Consider the following 12,064-nt stretch of genomic DNA (forward strand, 5'->3'; position numbering starts at 1 on the left):
TTTTTATATTAGCATAGTAAGGGAGACCTTTTTTGTATTAGCATAGTTAGGGAGCACTTTTTTATATTAGCATAGTAAGGGAGACCTTTTTTGTATTAGCATAGTTAGGGAGACCTTTTTTGTATTAACATAGTTAGGGAGACCTTTTTTGTATCAGCATAGTAAGGGAGATCTTTTTTGCCAGCTGATCCAGAATTAATTTTGTCTTGGCAACTCATGCACCAGACATGTTCAGGTTCCTCCCATTTCCATATATATTCCAAAAACATTAATGTGATCTTTTTCTTCTAGACAGCTCCTAATGAACAGATTGATTACTAGGCCTAACAACAAATTTCGTTTTCATAGAAGCCTTGAAAAGATCTGAGTGTGTGAAACATCACTCCAAAACTGCATCATGAACCAACGAAACTATGAACAATTCCTGCCTGCACAATTAACTTCCAGTATACTGTGTCTTGTTACCTTCTTTCCTTCTCAAATTATATTGAGGAACAAATATTTTGACTTAAAAAAAAAGCAAAACTGGAAAAAAGTCTGCCAGAAATTTTACCCCAATAAATGAAAATTGGTATGTATGAAGAAAAAAAACGGATTTGTGACTAAAACCAGAAAATTTCCATCTCTGATTAAGATTTAAAATGACTATATTTGGATCTTTCTGAACAATAGGAAACAACAATAAAGATTTCCAAGTCAATGAAAACATGTATAATCTAAATATGGTTCAATATACAATGCTTTTCTTTTAAACTTTCAACTTTGCAATATTTTATCTTCTAATCAGCTAATAACCCAATAACAGTTAAAAAATACACCCACCCACCCAAACATCAGTGATGATCTTTCAAACCTATTTTGCATTTTAGAAACTCACGTCAAATTTTTAGATTTTACATACCTTTGAACATTGGCGAAGAACATCAACTATAGCCTGTAAAAGGAAAAGAAATTAATTATGTTGTCTAATTATAGGTTATTGGTTTGATGCTTAAAAATACTCTTAACATGTTCCAGGGAGTAATGTGTGACCCTGATGACAAGATACAACCAAGAAAGTGCTCACAATATTTGTCAGTTTAAAACCAATAGCTATTTTGTACTCCAGAAAAATATCAATTTTAAACTCAAGAGAGCTTACAGTTCCTAAAATATATCCTTGTTGTAAAAAAAGAAAAATTTCAACAACAGCTAAATGTCTAATGCCATTAATAAATTGCATCTGATAGTGTGATGATACACAGTTATATAAATAGCATAGCTCACACATCAGTCCTCTTTGCAAAGAAGTAAAACCATGAAAACAAATGGCTACAAAATCATTGTGAGAGGAATACAGACAAGAATCATATGCTAAAGTCTGATGATGTTATCACAGATACTGTGAAAATAAGGAAAAACCGTAACTGTAACTTTGAATTTAGCTAAGATTCTTGAAATAAATGAGAACATGCATCGAGGTTGTCTCTGGATGACTGGCACGATTGCAAACAACATTGCCTTGCTTTGGTACTGTACACTTAGTTTGCAGTTGAGAAGTAAAGTATTGGACATGTCGTTTCATTACAGGTAGAACTGGATCTTACATATTCCCGCAAGCAGAGCTTAGCATCATATGCTGGATGGGGAGTATGGTTTGTGTTAAGTTCCTACAGTGGGTGTGACTTGTATTCTTTACACAGAAAGTATTTAATGGGGTATATGGTTTGTGGTAAGTTTTTATAGTGGGTGAGGCTTGTATTCTTTACACAGAAAGTACTGTCCATATAAGACAAGGGTTTAATATCAGAAGTATGAGGTACTCAAAGTTGTCAATAAAGAGGAATATTACATATTTTAAAAATAAGGAAAAAAGAAATATTATACATGAAGTATTAAATAATTAAAAATAACAGTAGATAATAAAAGGAAAAAAAGAAGAGTGCCAAAAGCGAATATAAAATCATATAAGAATCAGTAAATCTATCATACTGATGTAAAGCAAAGGTCAATTAGAAAATCTGACTGGTTTGTATGACTTCATATTCACAATACAAAAAATGTCGGTAACTGATTTTCTTGCCATTCCAACTGCAGTACCAAAACAATATGTATGACTGCAATGCAATATCATAGAGTATCACATATTGCAGGATGTCATATCAGCTAATAAAAAAGACCTCCCTCATAAATCATGTAATTATCTTAATATAAAATTGGGTGAATCTTTCGATCTTCTTGGCATTCAAGTATTCACATTATTAATAATTCATGTGTGGCTTCATTGGTAACCATTTGATTTTTTGCCAAGGTTTTATGTTCTAAACAGAGCCAGATTGTTTTTTTCCCCCATTAAAAAATTTGTCAAAAAAGAAAAGGTTGTACAGAGCTTATATTGCTGGCTAATAAAAAAATAAAGATGATAATAACTGTCTTGTTTTTGATGTTAGTATAAGATGAGAAAAAGAGAATGGCAGCTTAACTGCTCAGCATGGTCTAAAAATGCAAATTTTCAAAGTATGTGTCTCCAAAAATACTTACCGGATCACATTAACACTTGTGATAAATCTTTAATACCTTCCAAATCCATCCCTTCAAAAAGGACATAAAATGTCTTTTCATCCTATATCATATAGAAAAAGGACAATAACCCTTACCAGTACCACCCAATGCCAACACCAAGTATTACTAGTTTTAAGCTGAGTGATGGGTGAATGAGTATGCTTGCATGGCAGGGAGTTTGGAGATTGTTAAGTATTGTGATCGGGTAAGTAATTTTGGAGAAACATAATTTACTTAGATAATTTGCTATTTCAAAAACAGATCACATTAGCATCCTACATATAACCTGCCTTTTGTCCATATTATATAGACACAATACATGATTTCATCTTTTATGAAGGGTTGGATTCAGGAGGTAGAAAACTTGTATATCTACCACTAATGTGATCAGGGAATGCATCTAAAGGAGAAATTGAGCTAAGGGTAACTTTCACATGCAAATGAGAAAAATATGCCATAGTAACCAGATTTGTTTTAACATGGTAGGACTCTTCATGATGCATCAACAAATAAAATATAAACCAAGTAAAAATCCTAAGTTTTGACGCTGAATTGACAGGCAGATGGATAACTGGATAGACTGATGGGTGATGGATAGTCTAATGGATGGATAGAAAGATTAATGGAAAACTGGACAAAAGGATAAGCTGATTTAAAGAATAACAGGCAGTAGGACAGACATAATTTAATTTAATACATTAGCTGCAGTTGCTCTGAACACTGAATTTTATATGGCAACTTACCTTCTGAGGTAATGATGTTGCAAGCTCCTTCATTGCAAGCCTACAGTATTTGAAAGCCTGAAAAATAAGTAAATGGATTAATTACTTAATGAATGTATGAAATAAAAAACTAAAATTCAAACATCAAGGCAAAAAGTGATTTGGATTGGAAAATATCAGAATTAAAATCCAAACTATATCAACAAGACTGTTTACTCCATTGTGGCATTATGATGTTCCAATTTCAGTAATAATGAATGAAAAAAAAAGAATATTTTAAAAACTGTATTAACACAAGAAATTTAGAAAAAGTAGCACATACCCTGCCATGGCATTAACCAAAAACTGTGTAGACAATAATATGCTGGTCAATGGCACGATGCATATTTCTAAGCCTGCAAATTGCTAGAGGGGCCACGAGTGGCTGAGTGGTCTAAAGTGTTCTCTGTTACAGATCACTGCCATCTCACCACTGTCTGCGTGGGTTTGAGTTTCGGGCTCAGCCAATGTGGTTATGTGAAAGCTTGCCCGAGGCTTCTCGTGGGTCAGGGGTTCTTTCCAGAGTTTTCCTCCACCATTAATACTGGCTACCATGTATAGCCTATCGTGTGCTGAAAAATGGCATTAAACCCTACAACAACAACAAATTGCTAGAGCAAGAAAAATAGGTTACTGTGGTCTACTTCTAACTGTGGTGTGTAGTAACCATTAAGATAAATACATCGATCAAGTTCCATGACTACACTCATAAATATCACAGAAACTAAGCAAGATGTAAAAAAACCCTAACAAAACCAATATATAAAAATTAAGCACAAGTAGAATCCTCAATAATAAATGTATTGTATACCGTGTATACTCACGTATAAACCCATTCATGTATAAGCCAACCCCCCAAACTGAATAGGCATAAACACTAAAAAGTGCATGACCCGTGTAAAAGCTGACCCAAAAGTCTGATGTTATTGTTGTTGTAGGGTTGAACGCCATTTTTCAGTACAAGATAGGCTATACATACCAGCCAGTATTAATGATGGAGGAAGAACCTGGAAAAAACCCCGGAAAGAACCACTGACCCATGAGAAGCTACCGGCAAGCTCTCACATACCCACATTGGCTGAGCCCGAAACGCAAACCAATGCAGACAGAATGAGATGGCAGTGATCCATAACGGTGAGCGCTTTGGAGCACTTGCTCACTCGGGGCCCCCTCCAAATGTCCGAGACAACATCACACGATGCAAGTGGTAAGTTACACATGCATTCATTTAGGTAAACTTACATTAGCAAAAAGTACACATATAGCTCTCTTGCGGTTGGCATGTATGATTATTACATAGAAATGGTATAAATTTGTTTGAAAAGTCAAGAAATTTACTTAATTTTCTGCTTTGTTATTGCCTAATTCATATTTGTGTATAACTTAATCAGACAATGACAAGAATTGATCATTTGTGGGTTGCTGTAACACTACCCCCCTTTTGACTCGATTATTGTTTGTTTAAGCGTCATTGCATTAGACATTCTATATCAGTGAAGTAGTAATGTTTTTATTTTGCCTTGAAATTGTAAATACCTAACTCATTAAAATATTATCCTAGTATGACAACAATGAACAACAATAGGGTTTGATTCAATCCTCGCAATTACGCTAGTGAGTGTATTTACATAATAGCGCCACAGCACGTAGATTATAGGTTTGAACACGTCCTGAATGATATACATTCCAGTGAAAGAAGTACACCACTAAGATTTGAATCATGGGCACCACTGCACTAAACTTTAATAATATATCCAAAGTACAGTAATGAAGTTTCAGAAATAATGCTTCAAAAATTATGCTAATACCGTAAAAAAATGAGTTGTAGTTTGTTCTGATGTAAGCGACCTTACACCCCATTTTACAAAAATATGGTAATCGTGCGAACATTATGGAGTGAAAGGCAATCACACATCAAAGTACTCTGATAGTTGTCGGTCAAAATTCCCTCTTAATCGAAGCCAGTTTCAGGATTTTAATGATCAACTGACATGTATTGCTGTCGTAAAACAAAAGACAAATCTGACAATTAAAGAACAAAGGAGATGATGAAGCATCCACCTTTTATTCTGTGTAAAATTATGATTTTGTTCCGCCAAAACACAAAAGTAAAACAGATTGATGAATGATCTTAGTTGATCTATATTCAGAATATTAGCCTTTTTTATTACTTTTCTTTAATGAATATGTTACAGTCATGCTAGCTATGCCTTGCACAACTGAACGTGTGTACCTTTCCATAAAGATTACCTCAATTTGTAGCATCTCTTATATCATTAAAAAAGAGTAACTCATGAGCGCATGGATCAATGTAAATGAAACGGCTATTATCGATTAGGAAAAGTGTTATCTGGAAAAATGTGATTTGGTCAATAAAATGAATAGAGCAAATTCTGCATCTAATATGTTTCGGAATAAACAGGGATTAAAGTGATGCTAGGCAAGATGTGTACTCTGCAAGTACTATACATTATACTACAGCCTGGTCTCACAGGTAAACTTGAACTGGTCCATGAATTATTAAGTCTTTATTTACCTTTACTTAATTTCATGCTGGAGAAATCAGAAAATATGCACATACAAATTAATAACAAAAGCAATCATAGTAGTTTATAACAATTTAGTAAATGTTAGTACACCAAGAATTCTTTTTTTTTTCTCACATGCATGTACATTTTAGGTCTTAAAAACATAATTGTGTAGAGGGTGGGAGGGTGTGCCCATATTATGACCAGGTCAGAATTTTTGAAGAAGCATCAGAATTTTGATATGCCCCTCTTTGATGCACTTCTACCAATCTGAATGTAACAAGGAAAACAGTAGTACGATTAACATAATCAGCAGTATCCTCTGCATCAGTATATTTTGATCAGTATGTGTTTATCAAATATACAACAAATAGCAACAGTCTACTGGCCATGGTCAGGGCTAAAAACACAAATGAATTTTCCTTGAACTTTGACAATGATAAGCTGGCCTATTATATGATGCACATACAAGTCTGCAGTATGCAGGCCTGTGTTACAGCTCTATGATCTTAAACTAAGTAAATGAAAAACAGTAATACCAACCAGTTCAGAAAATTCAACAACTTATTTATTTACCAAGAATACAAAGCAAAATATTAAAAGGAGCATTAAATATTGTGAATTATATCCCAAATAGTCCAGTAAGTTCTATCACACATACAAAATTCTGAATGAATACCAATCTTGAATGTATTAATATGCTTTTAACCTTCAATATGCTAATGTACCAACAATCCAGATGCATTACAATGATGTAATCCATAATGTCTCTGAATGAATTCACAATAATTCCAAAACAGTGCTTTAGTCACAAAGACAATAAGCACTTAGTAATTCCAGTGAATATTTTAAATAAATAAATCCTTTCAAACTATAACTGAGCACAACTAAAAGACTGATACTACTGGATGTTACAATAGGAATAAATAATTCTGATGTAAATAACATATTATATATATATATATATATATATATATATATATATATATATATATATATATATATATATATATAAACCACGATAAGAGGACCAGGATCAGGACTTAAAAAAGTTCATTTCTAGAACATTCTATGTTGTAAACAAATTCAGGTCTTTGACTTAAATGTTAGCAATGAACATGAGAAATATCAAGCTGACCAAGAATTTCCAAGGGCAAAACCTATGTCCTGAACTAAAATCTAAGTAAACTTGTTTACAAATATTTTAATGTTTCGTCTACAACCGTGGACAAAAATTAGCCAAGTAACATGCTTACAATACAATCATTACAATCTATACTCATGAACAAAAATTAAACATACAAAATAGATACACATAACACTTATTATATGATGCAGATCTAAGTCTGCAGACAATGAAATGCTGGTCTATGGCATGCATATTTCTGAGTTGGCATTCTTCACAGAGGGGTCTGTGTTCTAACGTAAATCCTTTAAGAGCAAATGATGCAAAACATTCTTAACCTTAGTTCAACACAGCTGAGCGAGAATATCCTTCAAATTTTCTAGAACAAAGTGCTAAATGTTAAAATGACAATAACAAACCAGTACAATATGGCAATACATTTATTTTGAGCAACAAATAACTGTCAATTTTAGTACAACATCATATGAAATGGAAATGCAAAATAGCAGGGATAGCCCTGGGCTTCACCAATGTCACAAATTTTGATTTCTTTCCCCATATTGGCGACAAAATTATATATACCGCCTTGGCTTTGGAGTGGAGAAATTCAAAAGCAACAAGACAGGAAGCCGCAAACTTGGACATAAAATTGCACTGGAATCTAATATTTCACAAACAAATCCTTTGTTCATATTGACAAACCACCTAACAGTGCATTGTTATATGATAATCGATTTATGCATATGTCTGGCCTTAGTACTCTGTGCCGTAATATAACCCAAACAGTCATCCTACCTTTCTAGCCACAACTGACCACATGTGAAGGTGGTAATGAGAATGACTTGACTTTGGCCATATAGCAATATTTTATTGTGAAAAAGGTACCAGAAATTCTGCATATATACTAAGCAAACGGGTACAAAAAAATGTGATGTTGCCACAGCAATAATAAACAGGCATTTGCTTGTTCCTTCAAAGTGAGCCTTTAGTGGCGCCTTCAATTAGAAATACACCTTCATCAAAGCAAGCCAAAGATGTATGACTGAAGGAAGTCAGCAGCAAATTTAAATAAAAGCAGTATTTCATTTTTCATAGTGATTGGAACAATATTTATTATGCTGTGAAAGTTTCTGATTTGCAACAAAAATGTTCACGCTTACGATTTCTACCAACGGTGGCATAAAACCGAAATTAAATATGCAACTTTTGAAACAACATATATCTGGCCATCAAGTTAAAAGAAGATGGGGCATCTCACAACAATGTTTGTTAAACTTTTTAATTTGTTCATGTTTTCATTTCCCTATGAATAGCTTCATCCCCTTGGTAACCTTGGAAGGATGGTAGTTGTCTCTGGTTGACCAAATTCTAGGTCAATTTAAGTACATGTAGCATAGCAAATAAACAACTATTCGACCACAGGCTACTAGGCTAATGAATATCAGAGTAAATTGTTTTATGAGACGTGTTTGTGAACAATGGGCTATAGCTCAAACGAGGACTACCATTATATAAATATATATGTGTTAGCTGTGTTTTCTAACGGGATTTGACTGATACATGACTTTTCTATTGTATGATATAAAACTAAAATGCATGGATTTTGTCACATACATATACATTAACACATTGTGTAATACATAATGTAAGTTGTCAACATTTAAGTGAATTTCAGACTAGTTATCTTCATTTTAATCGAAATATCCATCATTTTTTTTTCTTTTTGTGTAAATCCTAGTCACTGACAACAGGTCACCTCTTAAATATTTCACTTGTATGCGAAATTTCAATTTTCAGTTCCCTCTACTTATCAAAAGACCCACTTATGTTGACAATATTACCTTGGCCCTGAGGACATCAAGATGAATAATGATAATGGCACCATTCTTTTTTGAAAATTGGTAACAAAATATTGAGGTTATCGATTTTTTTGCAACAACTTTGTTAAAGCCAGTGCCAACCCTGAATAGGCAACATCTTTATAAGTCAATGGGGGTAATTTTCTGCAAGATGTTAAAGCTATGACTTGCGTTGTGCTTTTGCACAAATTTTCAATGATATTAGGGATGAACTAGCAAAAGTATAATATAACCAATTTTACCCACAATTCCTTGCAGATTCACAATGACTGGCAATGAATGGCTGTTTTGTACTGGAATTTCTATATGTGCCATTGCCTGCTATCAGTTATAAATATCACTGAAACTATCATTCATTGATATTTACATCCTCAAAGTAACCAAGCTGTACTGTTGCTAGCACTTACAGTTGTGCTTTTTAATTTGGCGAAGTATTTGTTCAGAAAAATGTAATGGCATAAACATAATGAAACAGACACAGACACTGTCATTTACCTCGTCATACTGACTCTCAGCAAACAGCAGTGCACAGCACTCTGTAAATAACATTGCTTTGTTGACATTTACTCCACATTCACTAAGTTTCTCTAGAAGTTGAAAAGCTGCTTTACGAGTTACATCTGCATCCTTGTATCGACAGTTGGCATTCTGAACATGGAACAGCCTGAAATAACAATAACGTTCAAAATTACACAAATGTCAGATAAACAATTTGGTGGATAGGGGAAATCAGAAATCATTCATTTATATATATATATATATATATATATATATATATATATATATATGATCAATCCTCACGAGTGGCAGGATCAAAGGAAATTCAGTATAACAGTCCTTGATATACCAAAGTTTAATCTAGCCATATTGCAAATAAAACTGAGGTAACATAATCACCTCCAGAAGGGACCTCAGTATAACATGGTTCTTGACATACCACAGTGATGTTGATGCATGTATGTAATCCTCAAGAGTGGCAGGATCAAAAGAAACAACCTCAGTATAACATGGTTCTTGATATACCACAGTGATGCACATGCATGTATGCAATCGTCAAGAGTGGCAGGATCAAAAGAAACTCAGTATACCACAGTCCTGAATATACCACAGTGATGCTGATACATGTATGTAATCCTCAAGAGTGGCAGGATCAAAGGAAATTCAGTATAACAGTCCTTCATATACCACAGTGATGTTGATGCATGTATGTAATCCTCAAGAGTGGCAGGATCAAAAGAAACTCAGTATAACATGGTTCTTGATATACCAGTGATGCCCATGCATGGATGTAATCCTCAAGAGTGGCAGGATCAAAAGAAACAACATCAGTATAACATGGTTCTTGATATACTACAGTGATGTTGATACATGTATGTAATCTTCAAGAGTGGCAGGATCAAAGGAAACTCAGTATAACAGTCCTTGATATACCACAGGGATGCTGATGCATGTATGTAATCCTCAAGAGTGGCAGGATCAAAAGAAACAACCTCAGTTTTAACATGGTTCTTGATATACCACAGGGATGTTGATACATGTATGTAATCCTCAGGAGTGGCAGGATCAAAAGAAACAAGCCCAGTATAACATGGTTCTTGATATACCACAGTGATGTTGATACATGTATGTAATCCTCAGGAGGGGCAGGATCAAAAGAAACTCAGTATAACAGTCCTTGATATACCAGTGATGTTCATGCATGTGTGTAATGCTCAGGAGTGGCAGGATCAAAAGAAACAACCTCAGTATAACATGGTTCTTGATATACCACAGTGATGCTCATGCATGTATGTAATCCTCAAGAGTGGCAGGATCAAAAGAAAGAAACTCAGTATAACACAGTCCTGAATATACCACAGTAATGTTGATGCATGTATGTAATCCTCAAGAGTGGCAGGATCAAAAGAAACAACCTCAGCATAACATGGTTCTTGATATACCACAGTGATGCACATGCATGTATGAAATCGTCAAGAGTGGGATGATCAAAAGAAAGAAATTCAGTATAACACAGTCCTTAATATACCACAGTGATGCTGATGCATTTTTGTAATCCTCAAGAGTGGCAGGATTAAAAGAAACAACCTCAGTATAACACAGTTCTTGATATACCACAGTGATACCCATGCATGTATGAAATTGTCAAGAGTGGGATGATCAAAAGAAATTCAGTATAACACAGTCCTTAATATACCACAGTGATGTTGATGCATGTATGTAATCCTCAAGAGTTGCAGGATCAAAAGAAACAACCTCAGTATAACACAGTTCTTGATATACCACAGTGATACCCATGCATGTATGTAATCCTCAAGAGTTGCAGGATCAAAAGAAACAACCTCAGTATAACACAGTTCTTGATATACCACAGTGATACCCATGCCCATGTTATTCTCCAGAGTGGGAGGATCATACTCTCAGCCTTATCAATTACTTGCTTTCCTTACAATGTTTGAAAAACTCCTTTAAAAAACCCGAAAATTAAGATACAAATTTCTTTACTTGATTGTGAATACTGTGTCCATCAAATTAATTCATACTGCAACAATTTGATTAGCATAATCTGATCAACCTGACACTTGCATCCTATCTATAGCATTGTTACGCATATCTATTATTTTTTTGTAACTCATGAAACATCATTATCTAATTTTTGCAAATGTTATTCACGGCTGTAAATTGTAGTAATTCTGCATCATCTTTCGTTAAGCTACTGTCTACATAACTTGGGTCTGTTTTAGGATTAAGAGCTTAAAAATTACATAGGATGTATAAATAAATGCTTATGTATGTGTCAATAATTACTAATAATAGTCTTAATGACAACTTTGGGTTAATTTCTCATTGGCTGATGGGGTTTGGACAGTTCTCAAATAATGTAGTAACTTCCCTTTGATTGGATTAGGTCACATGAATAGGCAATTTCGAAATAAATGTAGTAGTATGATCCATGATGTGGGGTATGTCGTGAAATATAGTCATAATAGAAGGTGTACATAAGGAGAAAACTGATATACTTTCTAATCTTAAGTTAACCTTGATTTTGAATTTTATGGCATCAAAATAAGTAAATGAAAGGTTAGAAGTAATTCAATGTTTTAAATGCACTATGGTGTATAGATTTGACTTCTATCAATGTTTATCGTGTACAAATTCTGTAAAGTGGTTTACATAAACAATGGTACAAATTTCCCATGCAAATTCAATTTTCAACTTTTACTCCTAATAAAAGCCTTGCAGAAATGTCAA

General features: G+C 33.9%; 1 protein-coding gene across 2 annotated transcripts in view; it reads right to left on the reverse strand.

Moving 5' to 3' along the window:
• Positions 1-12,064, reverse strand: part of LOC149779788 (amyloid protein-binding protein 2-like) — a 64,377-nt gene that overhangs the window by 32,685 nt on the left and 19,628 nt on the right. For both annotated transcript variants that reach the window (XM_089940653.1, XM_089940654.1), the window contains exons 5-7: positions 9,311-9,479; positions 3,285-3,341; positions 902-934 (exon numbers count right to left, since the gene is read on the reverse strand). In XM_089940653.1, the coding sequence (XP_089796779.1) occupies positions 902-934; positions 3,285-3,341; positions 9,311-9,479 (259 nt within the window). The remainder of the gene's footprint in view (positions 1-901; positions 935-3,284; positions 3,342-9,310; positions 9,480-12,064) is intronic.

This window comes from Sinohyriopsis cumingii, chromosome 17 (genome assembly GCF_028554795.1).
Source record: "Sinohyriopsis cumingii isolate HCF-2022 chromosome 17, ASM2855479v2, whole genome shotgun sequence".
NCBI lineage: Eukaryota > Metazoa > Mollusca > Bivalvia > Unionida > Unionidae > Sinohyriopsis > Sinohyriopsis cumingii.